This window comes from Lepisosteus oculatus, chromosome 2 (genome assembly GCF_040954835.1).
Source record: "Lepisosteus oculatus isolate fLepOcu1 chromosome 2, fLepOcu1.hap2, whole genome shotgun sequence".
In the NCBI taxonomy this organism is placed as follows: Eukaryota; Metazoa; Chordata; class Actinopteri; order Semionotiformes; family Lepisosteidae; genus Lepisosteus; species Lepisosteus oculatus.
The window spans coordinates 73871720-73896313 of record NC_090697.1 but is presented as its reverse complement, the minus strand read 5'-3'; the positions used below and the strand labels follow the sequence as shown (position 1 = coordinate 73896313).

The window sequence follows — 24594 nt, the reverse complement described above, 5'->3', positions numbered from 1 at the left end:
TGTCAGTCCATACAGTAGTTGTTCATCTCTGCCTTTGTTGAAGGTTGTAGCTGCTGTATTTGCAGATGTGTGCGCACTGACAATAAACGAACAGCAGAAGTGTAATCGTTATTGCATGTTTTCTAAAATTGGGAATGATCAGATCAGTCATACAAACAAAATTATTATTCAAGCTCTGAGCCTGTTTTGAGCTTTTCAAGATGAGGAAGAGCTAATATTATTTGATAGAAAGATCTCCTAAAAAAGTTTTGTGTACATATTATATTAACACCTTTAATTATCAGGCAGCTGATCCAGATTGGTAAAGTGCCAGTAGCTGGAAAAGCGATGAGTTCTTTAAAATGAAAAACAGCAAACAAAAAGGCAACTAAGAGCCAATTAATTAACAGAGGCACTGATGTGTGGGAATTGAATGTTGACGCAGCTCCAGAGGCGTTAATGTATCTCATCCTTCCATTTATACCCAGCACAAGAATCGGGGAGTGAGAGTGAGGAGGAAGGATACAGTTGGATGTGTCTCAGGATCAATTCGAGTTGCTGTCAGGGGCGTTCAATTCCTGTAGAAGCCACTGTAAGCAGTGGATGCAGACAAATCGACTAACAGGTGTAGCTGTCCCTCCGCTAATCAGCTGTCTTGCTTAAGAAATCAATCTCAAAAGTGTCTTTTGCAAACATGGGGTATATTTGAAAATGAGATTAAAATAAAAATTGGCACATTATATTTAGGAAGCCAGCTTTTTAAAAATTTGAATGATTTAAAACTGGACATGCTGGCTTTGATTTGAAGGCAGCTGTTTTTAAGACCCTTTTCTGCTCCTGCAACCTGAAGATGGAAATCAGAAGAAGTGAATGAGTTGTTTGTTCTCTCTAACCAGAGACAGACAGGTGCACAAAACAAAAGCACAATGGATGCTCAGTATGTACTGTACCTGTGCATTCGGAGAAATATAATTTGGTAGGTGGCGTTCTAAGCGAGGGAGAGACTCTGTTACAAGGGATGTAATTGAGATGTGTACATGACTGGGTTTGTACTGGCATGGATAAGAATATATACTCTGCCTCCTTCAGTAAATCTAACAGGCACCTGTTTGACACATTTTAATTGCCATGCATTAATCTGGTGAATAAGACAAGCCCCGCAATGTCACCCATGGGCAAACTCTAATTATAAACTGCATGGTTGAGTAATTACATGTCCTATGTTTTCTAATTACCATTTTTACAATAAATTAAGCATTTCAATTCTGCGTCAGAGCCACAAAGCTCCAAATCGATACTGACGTACAGTCTCAGAATTCTTAGTGAAAGTTTTTTTTTTCTTCTTTCCGTTTCTGTTTTTAAAGCTTTGTGACCGGACCAAACTCCAGAATAAAAAAGAGCATTTTAGAATTGTGTTTAAAAAAAATATGATATTCCGGGGCAAATGCAGAAGTTATTTTTGGCCATCTGCACACTTTTTCCTCTGTATTTTTACTTTATGTTTTTTCCTTATTTGTTCTGCAGTTTCATCCCCCCTTGTGTCTTATAGAAGACAAAACTGTATGGGATTCTCCTGGGAATAAGAAACTAAATATCCTTTGTTCGGATGAAACTGGTAATGAGGCAATGGGATGCAGCACAGCACAATTACTTTTTTAATGTTTACTTAAAAGCGATACCACTTTTAAGGTACACATCTTGGTGTTAAATAAAACAGAAGAGCACTCTTGAAATGGCATAAAAGAATTTGACACTGAGAATTTGTTACAAGCTTATTCTTATAATTTCTGTGACAAGGTATTGATTATGAAAGCTCTTGTAAAGCAGCCGTCTAGACAAAATGTGAAAAATATGCCAGGAATGATTCTTCTCAGATGTGTTGCGCAAATGTATTCGAAGGACAAGATCAAACTGACAAATCAGTCAAATGAAAGCCAAAAAGTGGGAAAACAGTGTCTCTGGCAGCTTTTACTCTAGTCTACAGTACGTAGATCCACCACCATACCCTTGATCAACTCTTTACGGCGCTGCTTTGAATATATTTTTGGACAACAACTGAGGGAAAGCAGTTATCTGAAAACCAGAAATAGGAAAACAGGGACATAAGGAACATTAAAAAAACATTCTAACTCATTATTTAATGGTGTTATCGAAGGTCAAATTGTAATGTCATGTGTCCATTTCTGAGCTCCTAAACTCCAAAAGCTCACGGGCTGATCATCACACACCATGCATCCTGTCAACCACATCTCCCTCCACCCCAACATCATTGTGGCAGCAGTTCTCCCTGGTTCGTACCTTCTCAATGACCAGGGGGGTGAGGGCTCCGATCCTTGTCCAGCACTGTCGTGTCTTCAGCCAGTTAGTTAAAGTGAAAATACTAAGCACGCTATCTCTTTATTCTTCAGGTTGTTTCATCCTTATTAGAATTTTACCAGCAACTGAGTTGGTAATTAGGTGCTCATATATCTGAGGATCTAATCCAGCCATTTCTTGAAGGAAGCCAAGGTACTCATGGCCTTCGCTGTTGCTTCTGAAGAAGTCCATTGGGTTTACTCTGTCAGTGCTGTTGAAGATTTTGAATATCTGGATCACAAACTCTTTCTTTTTGTTTTGAAATGGACAAAATTAATTTAGAAAATGAAGTAAGCCGTTTTCAGAAGAAGGATATTTACTTTTCTTAAACTTTTCCTGAAGTTTAATTTAAAGGTAAGGTTTTCGGTAGGTTGTGCATAGTAGGATTAATGGCTTTCTCATTACACTTTCACAATTGGTTATATAAATACACCCACTGTCAAAAATCACATTAATAGACTACAAGCTAATTTCTGGGCTGTGTGCCTTATTCTTTGATTTGTAGGCCCACTTTGCATTCTAGATAAATGCTTCACTGGTTTAAGTTCATTTATAAAACTGTGATTAGACACCTTCCATCTGTATTACAGAACATTTCTCAGTGTCATCATACAATTTAAGATGTAGTGCTTTTATTAGATTGAACCTTTCAAAAGGGATTACTCTTTTTTTGACAGCTCGTTTGTTTGCTAATAATGACTGGAACAATTTGCATGGTAAAAAAAATCTCTCCTACTTTGAATCAGAAGGTGCCTTCGGTTGTGTGGTTTCATCCTTTCTGTTTGATATGTACAGTACACATGATTAAAATGATAGTCCTTTCTTCCTGTACTCTGGTTTCACAGCAGTAATGGTGTAAATCTCTGGACCAGGATGTCATTGTGAATGGGAATTTGCCCTCGACTGACTCGAGTACATAAAACAAAGTAGATTTAGGAACTCTCAGTCACAATAATAGTCAGTGGCAGGCAATGCAGTGAATGGCTTTAGGAGCGCCAGACAGATTTCCTTTGCCTTCTCTAGAAAAACAATCTCCAGGTCCCCATTCTATGGAGAACTGGTGGGACCAGTAGAGCATGATTAATTCCACACACCCTTACCCTCAACACTACCTCAACTAAACTTTAATCCTCTTAGGAGGATTGGATGCAATGATGCGGCAAATATTTCAGAACCTTGCAGAATACTCTTACTGTACAGTATGTCCCAAGTCGTGTTCAGTCTATTCCTGGTACTTATAGAAGCTCAGCACTTTTTGTGATTTCTTAATACTGTATTTTGGCCAGTGAGTGTACAGTGTATAACCCTCCTGAATCAACACCCACTTATTTTCCATCATGTGCTGTATATTTTGTCACATGCTTATAAATGTGTTAAGGTTTGGTTTCTAGGTCTGTACATATAGTATGTACAAACATGCACACATACAGTTTTTATGTGTACTGTACGTAGCAAGCAGAAGGTCTACCCTCACTTGTATGCAGTACTCTAGTTATCAAAGTTTCAGGTCTTCATTAAATTGTATAAACTACTGTGTACTGGGTCTTATGTCCTCTGGGACAGACAGGCCTAGTCAGCCAATTTGAAATGTATTGCTTCGGTTTTAATGAAATGTGGGGCAGTTTTATAAGAGATATTAGATATTGTCTCATAGCTCCCTTCCATTCCTCATCTATTCCAACACTGCAATCTATAAAAGGCTTATTGACCTAGCTAAACAATTGTGATTAACGCCAGTCTGCTGTACCTGTCTGTTCTCTCATAATAGCCTATAAACCCAAAGGAAAAGAGACTGTTGGAAGCATATTCAGAAACTTAAGACACTTAGCTTATTGATTTTAAAATATCTTTAAAGTCAAATGTTGTGGCTCAAAGCAAGGGACAGGTATAACATATGTGATCAATAGTGCTAATAGAACTAATAATTATTGTGTATAAGGTGTGCTTTTACCATGTATACAATGTAAAATGAATAAGAGTAATTTATTATTATGGCTTTCTAGAGACTTTACAGAAATGTGTATTCAAATACAGCCTTGGGAAACCTCTTCATCACTTATTTTGCAATAGTCCTACTTTGAAGCGTGATGAAGAACAGTAAACATTTCTGTTAAGGAATAAACACCCAAGTAGAGGTAATTAGTGTATTACAGTCAATGATCTGCATTTTTAATGTTTATTTTACTATTAGTTGGTATTGTGTTGGCTAATTTGTCAAATCTCAAAATGCAAGTAACATGGGCTCTCAGATTAGCAATTAAAAATCAACAAACCTGTGATGAAACCCGAAAAAAATGAAATGTGCCAGAATCTGGGTTTCAGCCTTCCTCTCACTCAGACTTACACTATTATTCAGTTACTTGTTTGAGTTTAACCAAAGTGTTTAAACATATGAGAATGTTTGACAGTGTCAGTCACAACTGGGCCTGTACCTTATTGATTGATAACCAATGAGAACTGTTTGCAAGGTTTAGAGGAGCATCAGTTTTAAACCTCGTTGAAACCAAGCTCGTCTCACTCTAGACTTATGGGAAATAACTCTCATAAAGCAGACTTGGCTGCAGAAAACAATTAAAAGTCAATTATCTCCTTCATTTTAGGATTGAATACTCTTAATTGATTTAGAGCTTAGCTGGACCGAAAACTAAAAAACACATGGAGGAGTGACGGACCAGGATTTGGAAGCACTGCTTTAAAGTTTTAAGTGACAAAAATGAACACAAATTATTGTGTGTACTAATTTATTATTTTTAATTTTTTTGTAGGTTATTTCATTTTATGTGTGTATTTTTTATATATATATCAAGGCAAACATAATTAAAATAAGCAGGCTTTACTTGGAGATAATATGTACCTGTATTTACTGTACACACATGTACTGTATATGCTGCTGCTCCTTCATGCCGGAAGGCATAAATGAGCAGACCTCCATCCATCCATATACGTAGAACACAGAGCAGCCTGAAACACAATGATGACTGGTATCTTGAGATCATGGGGTTATGGAAGTACTCATGTATACCACAGGGCACAGAAGTGGGCACAGAAGTGTTATAAAAAGAACATAGGAGTGTGAGAAAGGTTAGGGAAGAGATGTGACTATTCCAACTTGTTTGGTTGCTATACTGTAGGTAGCTGATTAGAGGATTTCATCCAACCATTAATGTAAAGAAGTTGCCTTTGACAACATAGCTGATAACAAATGTTTCAGCCCCCCACAACACTTTGTGTAAATTGGAAAAATTGGTCATAATCCTCTTTGACTTTGAAAAAAAAAAATCACTGCAGTATGTATGGCTTTAATTTTAGCTTGGAGAAGTAAACTAAACAAAAAGTCAATTTTAACCTGACTTCTCCAGAGTAAATCTAACTATGAACACTGCTCTGTGGTCCTTCTGTAATTTATAATGTTCAGACAAAAGATCTTCTAATGAATTTATATGGAGACATTACAATGTCAGTTTCTTGATTGCCAGCCAGATGTTTTTCTGCTATAAACTGGGTTTCCTTGTAATTACCTGGGCACTAAGTCTGTGAGTAATTGATGCTGCCATTATTGAGCACGTAGAATTTGATACCCAACACCTTATTGACCTATGAATATAAATTGCTAGGTTTCTGTATAAAAATGGCAACAACATATTCATTCTTCTTTATCTCCTAAGCTGAAAAGCACACAGATAGCACAAAATGCAAGCTTTTTATTGCAAACCTACCCCCAGAAAATTACATACTTTGTGCAGTTAAGCTTTTTATATTCATTTTCACACAGGAACTAACGGGGAGGTGGAGGAGAGTGAGGTGCGATAGGTTCAGCGATGGTGGCCTTTGCCACCAGTGAATATTCATCATCTATTCACTGTGTAAAATTACAGAGTTAACTTCTAGCTCTCAATTAAGTTTTTTTTTGTCTTTTCAGTGACTTAGAATATCTAAGATATTGAAAAGAAATGTTTCTTCAGTTAATATATTGTTCAGAAGATTGCTGGTATAATTAATGCATATGTCCTTAATTATGAGGTGCTACAATATACAGTATGCAGTGATAAGAATATATAATTTTCCTACAAAGTGCCCCACATAATTACCCTAGCCTTGCAGCTGCTGTTTTCATTTTTTCAGGGAATTGAAACATTTTGCTAAACATCATTCATACTTATTGATTATTTCCTAATGAAAAATGTCTCTTTTCGTTTTGTATAACAATTACAGAAATCTTACATTTTGAAGGTTTTAACATACAGTGCTGTTGCATACTTGTGAGTGGTAATAATTCTTGCGTATAATGTGCGTTTTACCATGTATACAGTGTAAAACAAAATAAGAGAAGTTTATTAAGGTGGCTTTCTAGAGTCTTTACAACTGTGTGCATTAAAGTACAGCCTAGGGAAACCTCTTCATCACTAAATTTGCAATAGTCCTACTTTGAAGCTTGATGAAAAAAAACCCTAACACCTCAAGTGTGATGATTGAATTAATTCTAGTAATCATCACAAAATCCTGATTTAAAAAGACACCCTCTCCCTTAGTAGAGTTTGTAAACAGATGTTCGGGAGGAAGTCGAATTATAATCTCGCGCTTCCACTCTCTTATACAGTACATAACTATCTTGCCTGTGTTCTTTCTCATACTTTCTACCTCAACCCCATCTTCACCTTTGCAGCACCTCCCTGGCTCATTCCTCATAATTGAGGGGGGTTTGTCAGCTTCAACTTTATGGCCAGGGATGTCACTCCCACAACCAGGCGAGTGAACACCCAGGAGTAAAACAAATTAGTGCGCTAACCTTACAAACGTCATTGGTGCATAGATTAGAATTCACCTCAACTACTGAAATACACTTCAGCAAACAGTTAAATTCCTTTCGCTTGAGGGTCTGTTTCATCATCTTACGCAGTACTGGGTTGACTTTGGTTTTCTTCCTGCAGTTTACGACATAAGGAATGGTCTAAAGAACTAAGATCTTAATTTCTTTTAATTTCTTTGGAATATATTTCTCTGGATAATGTTCAATATTATTGCTTGGTGCAGACATCTTCCTTCATGCAGCAGAATGTGTTATTAACACAAAGCAGTGTGGTTTGCTTGATCAGTCAGATGTGCAGGGCCACACTGTGGTTTGCACTGTGTATGCTTGTTCAATAATTTCTCCACTTAGCAGAGGAGGAAGTGCATGACTGTGCACTTCTGATGGATGCAAGTTGAAACCAAATTCAGTACTTTTCTCCCAGCACACCAAGAAAATCCATATGGAAAATGTGATGTTGTACTACCAGGGACCAAAATAAAAAAAAGCAAAATAATTAAATCTGGTAGATGTGTTGTAAAACTAGACGTCAGTATGTGTTTGAAAATTCTTTTATGCTTTTTTTTCTTCTTTTTACAGGAAAGTGGAACAAAATGTAACCCCTCCAAAGTGTATGTTTTCGAACCTGAGGTAAGTGATTGAAGGACTGAAGTTCTTAATCTAATGCATGTAACGTTTGTCTTATTGAGTGGTTTGTGTTTCACTGTTAACTCTGAAGAAGTACACTGTAGTTTTTATTGACAGCGTTTAAGGATTTTGGATACTTGCATCAGGTCCACTTGTAATCTTCTTAGTTCAAGACAAAAGAGGTTCAGATCCTTCAGCCTGTCAGTGTAGTACTCTCCCTTAAGCTCCAGAATGTATCTCCAGAAAGTATCTGTTCTACACTGTGGTGGCCAAAAATGAAAAAAAAAAAAAAACTTATTAAAAATGTATGTTCCCCCTTGCATATTAGTAACGAAATGTTAGGACTGAATGTTCTGAAAGCACAGATGTTAAATGTATGGGGTGTTCTACAGCCAGGTTGAAGTACTCTTGCCTCTGGTTATTTACTGCTCTTTAGTGAAAGTTAAAATGAAAGCATTTTTGCACACACCGTCTCTCAGCATGCTGACCTGTCACCAATGTTTCTTCCTTCCACAGACTCAGGTTCATCCCAACCCCTTTGACCTGGAAAATATACGAAATGTGGAGCCAGAAGACGTAGACAGGTCTGACAGTGTCCATATGTCCAGCAGTGTGGCTCTGCTCGCGCTGTCCTGTTTAGCATTGAGAATGGCTTTATAAAACCTGAAGAGGTCAACACACTGACCTGCAAAGAAAAAAACAAGTCAAGCAACAAAAAATGACATATGGAACTTCAGAAACCTTGCTGTCTCTCAAGCTTTCCCTCTTTCAACAGCAACAACAACAATGGAAAAAACAACCAAACAATTTCTCCAGAAAATTGATCCAAGACTTCTTTCTGCACTGTAGCCATGCGGGAGAGAACGGTGGTTCTTGTTCTTGTCGATTTGCCAACTCTAGATTCCAAAGTTGAGACCTGAAGAAAAGACTAAAAAAAAAAAGACTAGTACCTTTGGGTCTCCTTCCTAGCTGCTTGGTAGACCAGTTGCTAACTCAAGACAATGAAGAGCAACGTCTTTCCTTGTCGAGACGTTTTCCGAACACAACCTGAAAGACATTTTGCTTTTTTTGCGGAATCGGTTTCCGTTCGCCTTCCCTGCATTCTCACCCAGCCTGGGAGGATTCTGTCTGCGTGTTGCAGTGTCCCCAGTGCTCAGACTTCATTATTTACTGTATTTCACACGGCAGTCTTTGTCCAGCCCTCTCCCTCCAACAAATGTGCATTTTCTTTTCTTTTTCTTTGCCAAGTTCAGCCGTACTTAAGGAATGACGAGTTCCTTCCTTCTTTAAAAAATAAAATGATTTCAGGTATAAATCTTTATTCTGTTAACTCAACACGTAATTAAATTATATATACATGTGATATATATAATATAATGTAGGTACAATGTCATCCTACTGCTTTTATTTCTATTCTGTATTGGGTTGAAAAATAATAAAAAAAATAGTTTAAGAAAAGGTTAACTGCATAAACTGACAAAGTCCGTATTTGTCAGTATGTACTTGTTTGAAGTTGACGGAAAACCCTGCCGCCTTCTTCTTCAATGTGTTAAAGTCTGTCTGTGAGTATAGCTACAAAGTGTTACACTTCAAATGTACAAATGTAATTTCTCATGAACTAAAAACGAGATGTTGAAAGGCAGGATGGAGCTCTGATACTAAAGAAAATCAAAGGAGAACAAAATGGCATATGTGTCTCTGAAGAAGTGCCAATAACTGTAGTTTTAGGGTGTTTTGTGTAAGTATTTTTTTTTGCAAATATGGACTTGAATTATTTTCAAAGATGCTCCTGGAAATGAAAACATGGTTTCATTTGCTTAGAAAGTAATCGTTAGTGTATTTTCTAGTGTGCAATCTTTTGCGTGGCCTTACATTTTTTGGGGTTTTAATTTCTCCTTTTCGAGGTGAGATCTGGTCCTCTTTCAGGCTTACTGAAGTCCCAGCCTGTATTAGTTGTGTTTTAAGGTTGCCAGGAGAGGGTCGGTGCCATGCGCCCGTAAGGAAGGCTTAAATCGCGCCTTCAGCAAATGTACAGGGTTGGCTTCAGCCAAGTTTGGCACTTTGACTTTTCATGTCCACTAAACAACACACCATAAAGTATAACATGCAAAACAAAAATATGAAAGGCATGTGTGTATTCTGTTTTTTGATCTTGATTATAATTCTTCCTCTTATATTGGATTGACATTAAATTCATTTTAATACTGAACAAAACGCAGGGAACTGAAGTCATTGGAAACACTAAAGGCTTTCTGGTGTACAGGTGCGCAGAGACGTACAGTCCATGCATAGTGGTGGCAGTATTTCAAACACCATTTTTTTGTTCAGCGGGGCTCTGATCAGTTTTCTGGCCCTAAATTAGGAAAAGAGCTCTACACGTCTTAATTGAAGTCAGTCAAAAATAGCTTGATATTGAACATACTTCAATTCAAAATAATTGCAAACGAATTCCTTTGATTACAAGAAATAAAACAGTGAAATTGTCTTTCATTTTGCATCTTTATCTCAAAATTAACACAGTGTTGCCTCTGGTTATTTAAAGAGTACACAGCTTACACAAACAAAACATGATTCGTCCACATTTTATGTAGTATCTAATGAGCTGCCACCAACACATTTATATTTTAAAAAACATCTAAAATCACATTTTAGTGTGAAAGTTAATGTAATAGAACTGTGATTTGAAAATGCCTTCATTTTACACAGAAAATGGTGTACAGTTGTGTTAATAAAAGAGGTGTGGCACAAGAGATCTGTGAGATTACCACAATGGATAACACTGCAAATAGTATTTTGCAACTAATATGTTTTAGAAGCAAACTCTACTTTCAAACACTGGTGTCCTAATGAACTACAGATTCAAAGTTAGGTACCTCATAACATGCTTATCGATGAGTGTTCTGGCTCAGGTGAGGATAGTACGTTTCTCCTCTGCTGCTACCACTTTAATACATTAATTGTTACTTGCAAATTTAAATCATACAGTAAATTAAATATCTGTTCAACCTAATAGAAGATAGCTTAGCAGCAACAACAGCAAAATAAAATCCTATTTTGGTAAGAGGTTGATGTTTCCAACTACGACTAACATAGAGACTTAAAGTTACTCTTTTTATAATCTTGTTTCTTAATTATCAGTTTTAATTAGGAAGGGTTAATTGGTTAATGTTCTGTATTGGTAACACTGATCTGATTCTGCTGTGCACAGAGTAGAACCACAGCTTTTAAACTGTAAAACCACAATTTCACAAAATCCAGAAGAATGGTAAGAGTTTGCTAAACACCACATTCTGGAAAAGATCCACCACAATCTCGAATAAAATAAGACTGCATCATTTTGTAAGGTGTCATGTGAATTGCAAGAGAATCTTGGTGTTCACATTTATAATTTTGTCCTGTTGGATTTGAAAATGGTACATGTTCCTAAGAAAAATGTAATAGATTGATTGGAGATTAACAATCAATACAATGAGAACATAATTTTATCTATGACATTGTATGCCTACAGTATATACAGTATGTTGTATTTAACGTCAGGTATTGCTAGACTGGTTCACATGAAACATATACAGAGATAAGGTATAAAGGCTTAGTATATCATGATCATCACATGCTCAATGTATCCTTTGTACATACGTATGCTTTCACTACAGTCTGTGAGAATCACATACAGTATGCAACTAATGTACGACATTAAACATTCGCATTTTGACTATCTTTTCATTTCCACTGCATAGCGTGTTACATGCTGTTCATGAAAGAAAATCCCACTGCTCTTTCATAAGCAATTCATTCACATTTCATATACTGTACATCACACACAAGTAAACTACTGATGTGAACAACATTTATAATAGAAACCCTGAAGTTTTTATAAACTCCACTCATGGTAAATATTAATGAGATCCTCAATATCCAGGAGCAAAATGCTGACACTGTACTCTCCTGTATGTGAATATAGAAGTTAAAATGATTTTTTTTTCATCTGAAATGAATTCCCAATACAAGGTTTGTGAGCTGTTCGCAAAACCATATCAGTTTGTTTCTGTCCCTGTGCTAATGGCAGTGATAAATAAATGACCCTAAACTTTAAACAATTTGTAGAAAAACCATATTTTTTCCTCCCAGTTGAAAATGACATCTTGGAAAACAAAAGAAATTGGTCCTCCAAGGCTGATGTAATTTCCTACAGTTGAGCAGTGATATAGAAAACTTTGTCAGTAACAGGAAGCCCATACAGAAAACAGAAAACAAATAATAAAAGGGTTATTAAAAACAAAACAATCTGTGAAAATTGTCATTTTGTAGGGAACATTAAAGAGAAACGTTTGCACAACACTAAGACAAGGGAGGTTGGTACTTGGAACTGTTCATTTTTCTATGAAGACTCACTGGCGATTCTTTGTTACATTGTGTATAGTGCTTTGTGTCTAGTGTTCGGTACTGCATTACAGTACATTTAAAGGGTTGTCATTCTAGAATCCTGTGTCTGCCCTCTTTGTACCCTGGAAAGCTTTCAATTCCTGTTATATCATTTCAGAAGATTTAAACAATAGAAAAAGTAGAAAAGTAAGAAAAGGGAGTATTAAGAATTGTTATGCCCAAATGTGCTAGCTAATAAGATGGTCAACGGAAACATTTGAGGGACACTTTCATTTCCTGTAAAATGTATTATAGGAGATGCTCTAGGGAAATATCAGTATCAGTAATATCAGATCAGTATTTTTCTTTCAACAATTAGGACATTTTTTTACAATATACTTACTTTTTCATAAAGGTGTTCTACTGAGCCATCAAGCATGTAAGCGCTCACACCTTTTTTTCTTATGAGGAGGAATCTCCGTTTACAATTGGAAAACAGATTAAAAGACGCAGGCATGCAAATCACACTGTCCTTAAAAGGTTTAATGATCACATCCCAGTCAAAGCAAAATGCTGAAGTAGTTGAAATAAGGTCACACAACCATCTGTGAATTTGAGCAACTAAGAACTTATTAGACAAGCTCCAAATGAGACAAGCTACTGTATACAGCCCATCTTTGGTTGCTATTACTTATCTGATACTTTATAAATCATTTTTTCCATAAAAGGGTGTAAACACACTGTCACAGATCTCCATGGAACTACAGAAAGCAACTAGAACTATCATGTCAGATTTCAAATAGACAAAAATACGTTAAAGCAGATTTCAAGGGTGCAAATCAAGAAAACAGCTTATCTGGAGTTTAACCACAACTAAGATTCCCATGTAAACCTGTTGCTTCTGTCGGAAAAGTAAAACTATAAGGAAAGTCATGGACATTACATTTTCAGCTTAGTCTTCACTCAAAAAAATGTAAAAATGTCAAAACCTTGTTTTTAATGTCAAGAAATAATGGCCTACACATACTTATACAGAGTATCGGGGTGTGCTTAATAATGTTGAGTTCTTTGTTTTGGAAAACCAACATTCTTTCTTAGATATTTGAGCTTTGCCCTTGAAAGTATAAGCCAGGAACAGTGTAGTTTAATAGATTCTTAAGTAGATTCTTCTTGCAGTACTTCAACAGAGCTACAGTATACTACAATGACAGTTAAAGGCTAAACATCATTCCCAAAGAGATGGAGAATTGTCTGTCTGAGACCAAAGGAAAACTGTATTATCACAGGAATAGGTCCTGTTCTGAGAAATTTCTTAAGAAGTTGTCACATCATTTTTTTTACTTCAATATCACATCTAGTGGACAATATAATCTGTATCTTTAAAGTACAACAGATGCTGTAGCTAATGTCTTCACTGTACGCTGAGATATTATCTGTGTGGCTTCCATTACATGGGCTGGAAGGAGTTATAGTTCTTACAAGCAGTGGAAGTACTTCTGTTAAACAAAGAAAAAAAATGGTTTTCTGATTTTTTATCCAGACAATCATATGCGACAAAAAGATGGGTAAGAAATTTACAACAAACCAAAAAAGAAGACAGTTTGAAACTAAGGGGCAGGTTTATCTTACTGCATAAGGGTCATGTAAAATTATTTACTATAGATAATATTACAGTCAGTGTTGTAACAGAGTAACATACTGGCACCCCCTCTGCCAGAGTGGGCAGAGGTCATGCATCAATTTAACGTGATCAAATTACGCTATGTGAACAAAATAACCCAGCACTGTAACAATGTTAATGTCACCTAACCTTTGTAGATCGCAGTAAGGTCCAAACAATGGTATTGTTGTGCTTGTTTCTTTATCAATAAAATGTTTTTTTTATTTGTATATATCCTATTTTTATTTGGGGATGATGTTCATAGCAATGCATCGACCAATACATTTTAGATTCAATAAAATAATAATTTCCTAGAATCATCCCAAAACATATGAGTACAGTGAAATGAGGCTTTTACCACTTGTGAATCCCTGGTGATGTGATAGCATTCTTATATTACTGGCAAACGACTTGCAGTTTTCAGTGAAGCAGCTGTCTTTTCAGTTAACCTAGCTGGTAGATAGCAGTGATGGTGAGCAGGATCCTTTCCTTTCAATAGAATTTCATATATACAGTAGAACCCATCTCAATATTGATTTAAATTTAGCAGATATGTCACCCTTCAAATCACAAATAGCAACCCACTGAAGCTCAGCAGGTGTGAACCTGGTCAGTACCTGGATGGGAGACCTCCTGTGAAAGCTAAGGTTGCTACTGGAAGAGGTGTGAGTAGGACCAGTAGGGGGCGCTCACCCTGCAGTCTGTGTAGGCCCTAATGCCTTAGTACAATGACGGGGAAAGTATATGGTAAAAAAAGGTGCCGTCCTTTGGATGAGATGTAAAACTGAGGTCCTGACTAGTATCCTGGTAATTTTTTCCCACCCTTTCCCAATTATGGCCTCCTAATAATCCCCATCTCTGAAGTTACTTTATCAATCTGCTCTCCCCCCCACTGAAAGCTGGTATGTGGGGAGTGTACTGATGCACTTTGGCTGACGTTGCATCATCCAGCTGGGAGCTACATACTGGTAGTGGAGGAGAGTTACCAGAATTTTGAGTGTAGTGTCCAGAAAAGCCCTATATAAGTGCATGGAATATGTATTATTTACAGATTTTCTCTTCGATGCAGAGAAGTGAAAACGTCTGCACTGTGAAGACCCTGGAAGTCACAATCCGTACCAGATACCACAGAGAAGAGCTTTGTTCACCATCACTCTTAAAAAGTCAAGGGGAATTCAAAACCATCTGAAAGAAAGAGCAGCCTTAAAGGATGGTGATGTGTTTTTTTTCCAGGGATTTAAGATTAGATTGTCACAAAGGGAAAAAAAGTGTATTCTAAGAAAGAAAAAGACAGAATAGGGAAATTGTGGCTACAATTGATGATACTCCTGACAAATCTCTCAGGTAAGACATGGAAGAAAACTGGAAGGTGGTGTATTGAGATCTGACCCTGAAAAAGATTATTCTTTTTTTTAATTGAGCTAGAAAAGTAGAACATCCAAGTGCAGTTATGTTCTAGTGTTGTTGCTGGTTTCTGTACCTGTCTCATGTGCAAACATTGCTTTGCTTCATTTTATGTTCATTCTGCTTGAAGACAATATGACGTTTTTGAATTCAATTAATTGATTTTTAATTTTAGTGCCAATTCCTATTATAGTACTTGATGACATTGAGGAAGAAACACAAAGCCCCTGGCAAAAATAAATGGCTACCATAAAGTAGCAGGTCAGTGATTTTGAACAGGTCTGTTTTGAAGCTCAGATTCACTTTGGGTACATGACAAGTTATTCAGCATGAAATAATAGCACAAGTCATTCCATTGCCCTAGGAGAGAATTAGGAATGATCAGCTTAATTTTTATGTTTATATTCAAATCTTTGTATAGTTTTAATTTACTTCAAGGAGACCTGAGCACTTTGTCACCTAAGGTATGGATGCATCTTCAATTCCATGTAGATGTATCTTTACCATCATGTCCCTTCATTACCATGTGGATGAAGGCCTTACCTTCATGGAGATGTAGCCTCTCCATCATGTGGATGTACCCTCACAATCATTATTTTTAGTGTTCTATGTAACAGATCTTTCAACAGTTTGCTTTTTCACTCTATGCTATTTACGTACAGTATATACTATACCCCTCCTTATAAGCTGTAAACGAATCAATTTTGTAGAAACAAATGGAAAATATGAATGTTAAATAGTTTACAGCTCCATGCAATTTAAGTTAATTATTCCAACTTTAGCACTCCCTGTTCAGTCCCAAAGCATGCAATTATTCAAACTAAGGCAAAATACATTGTTTAATAAAAGCCTTACTTTTGTGCCGCTCACTGAATTGCCAATCATTAGCTTAAGATACAAATCTCCAGAGATGAGATTCTGTCAGCAATGAATTTGAACCATGTTTCCTTCAAGTATATCACATTCACTTTGCTTGTACATGTTATCACAGGATCAATAGTTAATATTATGTAACAATGACCCACAGAGTCATCATCACAGCTGGCCCTCACAGCAGCTCCCAGATGTCAACTATAAACAATTATTTAAAAAGGAACAAAGTGTAACTTTTGACGAGCCTCGTTAAAATTCAGGACTACAGCACTCTGAAAGCAGAAAATGGGTTATACAGCTCTAAAATATTAAAGGGAAAACCAAACATAAAGGAAGCCAAGGTTTAAATAGACTATTCATACAGTATATTGAAAGAATAGTAGCAGGGCAAATTCTGCTTCCTTTAAAATGCAGCCCAGTACTGTACAGTATGTCTCTGCAGAAGACTTTCTTTGTTTTGTTTTGTTTTTCACCATTAACAGCAAATACATATTGACTGAATGTTAGATTCAGGAAGAGAAACTAAATGGGGTCAACTTTAACAAATGTGGAGCAGACAATACCAGCAGGATGTAAGATACTATATGTGAGACACACTGGTGCTGGCTTTTCTACCACGACAATGTTGCCAAAGTGTGTGACCCTCTTGCTAGGCAGTCCTGATCCCTCCTCAGTTCTGTTCTATTTCAAGGGCTGGCACTTCAGCTGTGCTATTGTTCCTGCCGTTATTGGAACTCTGCATGCAGATACTGGCATGGGCTCACCAGCAATGGCACTTGCTAACATCTCTGTATAATGCTTATCTATGGGAGCAGCTGAGCACAGCATGGCCATACTGTAGCTGTTCACTGAATTACAAACCCAGCTTCCCGAACGATATGGTGCTCAGTGGGCCCCTAAGATGGTACACAAAACAGTTGGAATGTAAGATGCTGTTGTAGAGAGAAAAGGCTGCAATTCTTCTTTCTCTCTCAGATGGTCTGTAAATTATTTATTGAAATTGAAAAAACTCGTGCATTCGACAACAACTTGACAGCTTTCTAACAGTTCCAATTGCAAAACTTCAGTTACGTGTTCACACATCTTTATGACTTTTCTGAAGTGAATTTAAATATCTTCTGTATGCCCCTGTTGAGTGTTTATATACAAGCGTCCATTGAAGTGGCGCCACCTGATGGGTTGGCTGACCTATTGCATTTTCCACTCCTGATAGACTGACAGTCCAGTTGGAAGCGACCTGGAATTTTACAAGAGGAAATCTGGGATGACTGTGGGGACAGGAACCAGGCTTCTTCAGTACCAGATGAATTTTCCTCCATCCTGGCTGACAGAATATAGGCTAGCATAACCTGCTGCTGCACAGAATAAACCTCATCAGCCTGGTGGCTGGACTAATGCAAGTTGAAGTCTGCAAATACTATAGCTCTGAGTTAAAGAGAAACACAAAAAAATGTTCTGGGCTCTACAGCAGGGGGTTGTGGGGTTAAACGGTGGCTGGGATGGAATACACTTGCACCCCCAAGCAAACCAAGAACTTGGTCTGCATTTGCCTTATCTGGTTAAACATGGAGTTAAAGTATTAGTTTTATCTGCTTGAAACTAGTACTATTGCACTTATACTGTACCTTGCCAATCCCAAATAAACATACAAATCCTGGAAAGATTTTTCTCCACAATCCATTTGAGTTTGACTGAATATTGTTTATGGCTCTGGGAATCCTATAGGAGATTTCCTTCGGGATTACTTTCCCAGTAAAGACAGTGGAATTATAAAGGATGCTTACAGGATTATGTACAGTATAACACAACATAACATCACTTTATTAGCCCCTATACAATTTCTTGCATTAGGAATTCGTCTTTTCGCATACAGTATGCGTCTGGGACAGCAGAATGTATAGTATGTGTTTGTTCTGCACAATACTTTTGCTGCAGTCTTGTGGACCTTTTTATGCGGCCTTCAGTTTCATAAGTTAAAAACAAATCTAAAATAAATAAATATGACATATAAGACAAAGCAGCACCATGGCAAGGTGAGTCTACATCCCTTAAGCTTTTGCACAGAGTTCACACAATCAAACTCCTCCGGTTCACACAGCTCTAACCTCATTATCCAGCACAGTCTGCTGTACAGTATCTCACTGGGGATTTCCCACTCATGAATTTCCCATGAAACGCTCCTCAAAATACAAGTTGAGGTCTCCCATGACATCTTACACATATCGCATATACTGTAGATGTGCCTCTGCTTCCTAGAAGCCCGATATGTGATTTGACACATTGCCAATTGAAAAGAAATCCTGGAACCTGACAACCATAGCCTTTCTCTATGTGAATTCTACCACATATTTTTCTTATCCTTTCATTTTTTTTTTAGCTCTGGAATTTGACAGAACATGGGGCAACATTAGAGTGGGAGACATGGGTCGAGAGTGTTAAAAAGCCGGGATTTCTTCCAGTTCAGGGTGGCGGGGGGCAGAGTCAATTCTGGCAAGAAACTGGTGTGAAGCAGGGTACACCCTGGAAAGGACCAACACAGAAACAGTCGTGCAAACAATCACACTTAAACTCAATTTTCCTAGAAGCCAATTAACCTACCAGTATGGTACTGTAGGTTACCTACTGTACCTACCAGTATGGTTTTGGAATGTGTTGGAGGAAACTGAAGCACTCAAAGGAGTGGTAAGGGTAGATGTCATTCAAGCAATTAAGAGACTTTATTTCATCACCATGTGCATTTCATATCTATTAACATATAAGAATACAGTATTCCTGTCCCTTTATTGATCTAATTTGGAAATAATGCTATGAAAATGCAGTAAATTCCAAATAATTTGTTTCTATGTCATATTGGAAACAAAATGTTAAGGCATGTAAAAACATCATTAGAATCTCATTAGACAGATAAGAGTTTTAAAACTCTAATTAAAATGCTTAATGTCATGGACTTATCTACCATAAAAATGTCCCCCAGTCATTTACATTAAGGGTATCTACTCCCCATCTGCATCTTCTGAATGTTGCTGAGAAAGTGTTAGGAAAAGGTCACTGTGTCCCAGCAGACTGAAGAGGAACACAACCATGCTGTGGTAGATTTTAGATCTTTACAATAACACGGAGCAGCTTACACTCAACAGTAAAATTATAAGTGGTTAAATCAATTGGCTGGTATGGAATTCTGATAAAAACACAGTGACTTCCATGAGCTCTGAACAGAGTTTATAACAGAAGTTCAGGAGGAAAGTTTGATTCTAATCTTACTTACATCTACTCTCCTATGTATAGCTTGCATTCTGGACTTCCCTTTGTGCACTCCACAAGCTTCACTCTTGTAGCAGCACCCTGGCTCATTCCTGATGAAAATAAGGGTGTTCAGTGGCCTTCAGTCAGCTAGGTGAGATAACCTCTAAAACGTTCATCCCTCTGTTGCATTCATGAGGATCCAACCAAACTACTGAAGAAATTCTGAAGCTTTGGAGTAATTTGATATCTATAGTATGTGGGGAAGCAGTTTGCATATTAATGTCACCAGACTGAATTTAGATAACATCACTGAAGTACTGCTAGCTTGACTTTATTGGTATTTATGTTGTAAGTGTTGAGTTAAAGGGTTAAATGGCTTAAGGTAAAGGTTTTAACATCACTGCCCCTAATTAACAATTTGGCTACGTTTTGTAACTTAGGTCTCATTTCCTAATTTGTGTACAGATCCTGTGTGCTCAATTGTGTAGCTTTGTGTTATAGAGATTAAGTTTTAATGATCTTTAACAGTACAGATATGCTTATCTACCCAAAACAGGCAAAGTACAGTACATGTAACATCTCTGTCACTCAACCATCTTATTCAAGGAGAATGAAAATGACATACAGTACAGTACCTGTATTTTTTTAAAATCTGAAGGAGTAGGCCAACTTACAGTATACAGCTGAAGATCAATGACTCTCCACTTAATTTGTTCTGAGATATTTTTGGAAGAGTAAAAATAGCAGTGTTTTATCTTATAACGTTAAACAGTGATTCTGAAGCTTAACTAATACTTCTGTAGTAAAATGTCCGTAATCTTGTGACAGGACCTAACAATATATCCTATCTTTCTTGTTCAAGTGTCTTCATCGATATGAAATGAAACCATTCTGTAAGATCATTTCATATTCTCATCTGATCCTTTCTTCTCATCCAATAGATGGCCAAGGAAAACTTACTAGATTGACTGTTATTGGTATTAATTATTGTTAGTATTACAATACATTACTGTTTAGATATTTGTGGTGGGTGCTACACATTGATGGTGGTGGAGGGGAGTCAATTTTCCTGTAAAGTGCTTTTAGTTGAAGTTTCAGGAATTATACAACATATACACATGGCTGACTCAGAATCCGATAAATAAATGGTTGGTGGCATTAGCCAATTAAATGGTCAGACCAGAGCTTCTAACCCTATAATGTAGCTTCTTTGTGATTCCTTTTAATGGATTTGAAACACTCGATTTACTCCCTCAGAGCTAGTAAATTATACATTAAGTAACAAGGTAAATAATTAATTCCTTATTGCCACAGTCAGGATAAAGCAAATAGAACAAGATCAAGGCCCAGATAAACAGCATTCCTTCTGCCAGCAAGAGGAACATGCTAAAAAGACAGTGAAGAATTGGTTGTTTCACAAAATGTCATGGGAAGAATTCAATCAATTTGCAAAAAATGTTTTGTACCCCATATATATTTTTAACACTTAACAATTCAGTGTCACATTCCTTCATTTACTTGACACAGATCAGTCCACAGAGTATTGAATTAGATATTGCATGAATTCGATAATAATAATAATAATAATAATAATAATAATAATAATAATAATTGCTTACACTTATATAGCGCTTTTCTGGACACTACGCTCAAAGCACTTTACAGGTAATGGGGACTCCCCTCCTCCACCACCAATGTGTAGCATCCACCTGGATGATGTGATGGCAGCCGTTGTGCTCCAGAACGCTCACCACACATCAGTTTTCAGTGGGGAGGAGAGAAGAGTGATGAAGCCAATTCATAGATGGGAATTTTTAGGAGGCCATGATTGATAAGGGCTAATGGGAAATTTTGCCAGGACAAAGGGGCTACACCCCTGCTCTTTTCGAGAAACAAAGTCACTGTGAGTAAGTTACAATAAACTTTGTCACCCTGCAAAAAACAAGTAATGGGTATTACCACCTAAAACAATATGGAGCCCATCTAATGTTAAAGGTCACATTTTCACAGCTTAGCATATGAGTGTGGTTGTAATGATGAATTCACTTAGGTGACTTTAAGAACATCATTGTGTGATTTATTTGTATTTTAGTAAAAAATAACTAGTCTGTATTATGCATTCAATAATATTCAAACCATTTCTTCATCAATTAAGCATATCGTTCCCTCTACATGTTGCTCACAATACATGCTTAGTGATTGCTAGGCAACTACTGTACAGTGACTAAAAGCATTACCAAATTAGTATAGCAGAACATCACTGAATACCTAATGGAAATGTAGGTAGTGAAGAAAGGTGCTTTAAAGAATGGGAAAAATGTGAGCAAGATAGTGCAAATTCTTTCCTGCAGACTCTAATTTGTGGTATGTGTTTACAAATTTTTTTCACATCATATGAATTCAAATTATGGTGCAAAAGTGCATCAACAGAAAATTGCATGAAATAAGATTCCAGTAAATGTGTTGGATCCCAATGAATGCGATAGAAAGAAAAAGTATTTGGCCTGACTTATCTAGGTAAAGGACTATAATAATAATAATAATAATAATAATAATAATAATAATAATAATAATAATAATAAAAATAAATTTTATATAAATTTATAAAATTTATATAATATTTATATATTATTTATATTTATATATTATTAAAAATAATAATTGCTTACACTTATATAGCGCTTTTCTGGACACTCCACTCAAAGCGCTTCACTATTTGAGAATTGAGCTAGGGAGCTACTGCAAGGGTCTAGATGGGGAGGTAGAGGATATGTGAGAGAGATATGCAAAAGAAAGACCTGGGTGTGAGACTTACTGTGTATATGTACTGTACCATACTGTAGGTGAGTGGACATGTTCGGGATTAGAATCTGACCTTTCTCCTGAATTTCAGTTATTAACATTAACATTATAATTGCATTTTATCAGCTCCGTGCAAAATGTTTCTTCCAAATTTGATGAAACAAGAAAAATATTAATTATATTTAAAGAAGAAAGTGCAGGTTTAAAAAACATTTTTTTTTACACAGGGAAACATGGTTGTTGTGAACAGGAGGCCCTATTTTTATACAAAAAAACACAATATCCCGGCTTCTTTCAAGAAGCATCCGAGCAAGATCCTCAGATCAATTGAGCTAGATGGGCATCCTCTCATTTGTAACCTTTCTTACATTCTTTGGAAAAGATGGAGATGTCAGCTTTGTGCAGTACTTCCATTTCAGTACATATATGAAATGAATGCTAAATAAAACCCCTGTTGCAATTTAAATAGGAAGCAAAGTTTATTGTAATATTACTGTAAGAATACAACTGGTATCATATTTAACTCATGTGTTTCACTCTGTCATTTATTATTTATTGTTCTCATTTCTCTTGCTTCCAAAATGATTTGAAAAGGCAATACAAGGTGTACAAAAGTTCCATGCTTATTATCACAGGCTGTGAACCCTTATCATGTGACACTTGGCAGTTCAAAGCCTGGTGTCCAGTGATGTTAGCCTGGCTTATATTTCTCAATAATGTGATAGAATCTTCCTGAAGATGAGCTTTGCGAAAATCAGAATGCCATTTCAAGCAGAAGTTTGAAGCAGGTATAAATGTAGACGAAGACTCTGCAGTATATTGTAATTCCTGAGGGTGTTATATAAAAAAGCTTCAAAGGTAAAATCTTAATTTGTATGACATGTTTTATAGATCACCCTTTAAAAGTCAATATAATGTAAGAAAATGCATGCAGTCTAAAGACTGCCATGAAAAAGCTGCCAGATAAGCTTGAAATTGAACTGAAGTTTGGGAGGGATGACTACAACAAAGCCGCTTCTTCTTAACCATAATCATTCCTGACATCATTTTCAAAAATGTAAATGTATCATACATACTGTAAAACCCTACTTTTTCATTTCTCATGTAACCCTTCTCCAAAATCCCAAATAAGCAAATGTATATAATTCTTGGGTGTTAGTATTGTTTGTGAAACTACTGTTAAAATAAGTGAACTCAGTCCTGACCTCTTTTGTACTGGCAGCTTGTGAAAACGGCTTTCCCTTTGAAAATGATTCATTCTAAATTCATTGCAAATGCAAAAAAGAGCAACGTTATTACAGACTGTATGAACATTTTGACAAGTGGGTGATGACATTAGCAGTAAAATGAAATGCACAGTTTGCGCTTCTGAACACAAGACGGTATGCAGAATGATTTACAGAAACAGAAATAAGATGCACAGCAAGTGTTATGCTTGGAGGATCTTGAAAGTATAACAGATAGTGATTAAACATGCACAGCTGAGTGTGCTCTCAACACACATTTATGAAGTCTGCTGTCAAATCTATACAGGCATCCCAGAACTTTAATTGACATGTAAACTTGTTACAGAAATGATTTTTGTAAATGGTGGTCAAAGTTTACTAAATTTGAGCTAACACAATAGAAATTGTTATCCATTAAAGCACGCCTCTGCATTCACATCCAAGAATAGGCTCCGACGTTCAATCTTCTACTCTGAAAATATTTTTTCGATTAAAAATTACCATACAAGTAATACTGCAGAATAATTCAGTGTATTAATTTGCAGATAGTCAAAATAAAAGCTTGGCTATTTAAGCTTGAACCTGCAAAACCCCTTCGTTTTTATTAAAGTCCACTGCAATACATTTTCGTGGTTATTCAGAGAATTATTTTGCCATGTTTCTAAAAGGTTTAACACTTAATCCTTTCTTCCCCAGACCTGCAATTATAGTCCTGCCTTATCATGTATACAGTATGTGTATGTATAAGATATACTTTACAATGAGACAGGATGCCTAAAATATCCATTAAAAATTGAAATGAAAAATAATGACAGACACAGTCAATTTCACCCAGCTGTTTAAAATCAGTCATTACTGATATTTCCTCAATATGCAACTTACCTTGCACTTGATTCAAGTATTATTCTTTATGTGTGGATTGTGCTCCAAACTTCAAAAAGAAATATAATCTATTGTATTTTTGTATATATGCATTTTGTCTTGTGCATAATTTACCATGTTGACTGAATAAAACAAAAACAAAAACATTTACAGTATACTAAACAGCCAAAACCACAGAAGGAAAAGAAAACTCTCTACATGCCTCTCTGTAACCTTTAAACTGAACACTGAACCCTAAGACAGAAGGAAAGAAACACAGCTCTGTCCTTTTCAAAAAGATTCCTCGTCACTATGGATTTGCATGTCTGTCAGAAGAACTTTCAGACTCGAACAAGAATTTCCAGCTTCTCATTATGAGTGTGGTATGTCGTCTC

General features: G+C 36.5%; 1 protein-coding gene across 1 annotated transcript in view; it reads left to right on the top strand.

The window, feature by feature from the left end:
* gfra2b (GDNF family receptor alpha 2b) overlaps positions 1-14020 on the top strand; it is a 108889-nt gene extending 94869 nt beyond the window's left edge. Inside the window, exons 9-10 of the mRNA XM_015341258.2 lie at positions 7721-7771; positions 8285-14020. Coding sequence (XP_015196744.2) covers positions 7721-7771; positions 8285-8428 — 195 coding nt within the window. The 3' untranslated portion in view covers positions 8429-14020. The remainder of the gene's footprint in view (positions 1-7720; positions 7772-8284) is intronic.
* The last annotated feature ends 10574 nt before the right edge of the window (positions 14021-24594 follow it).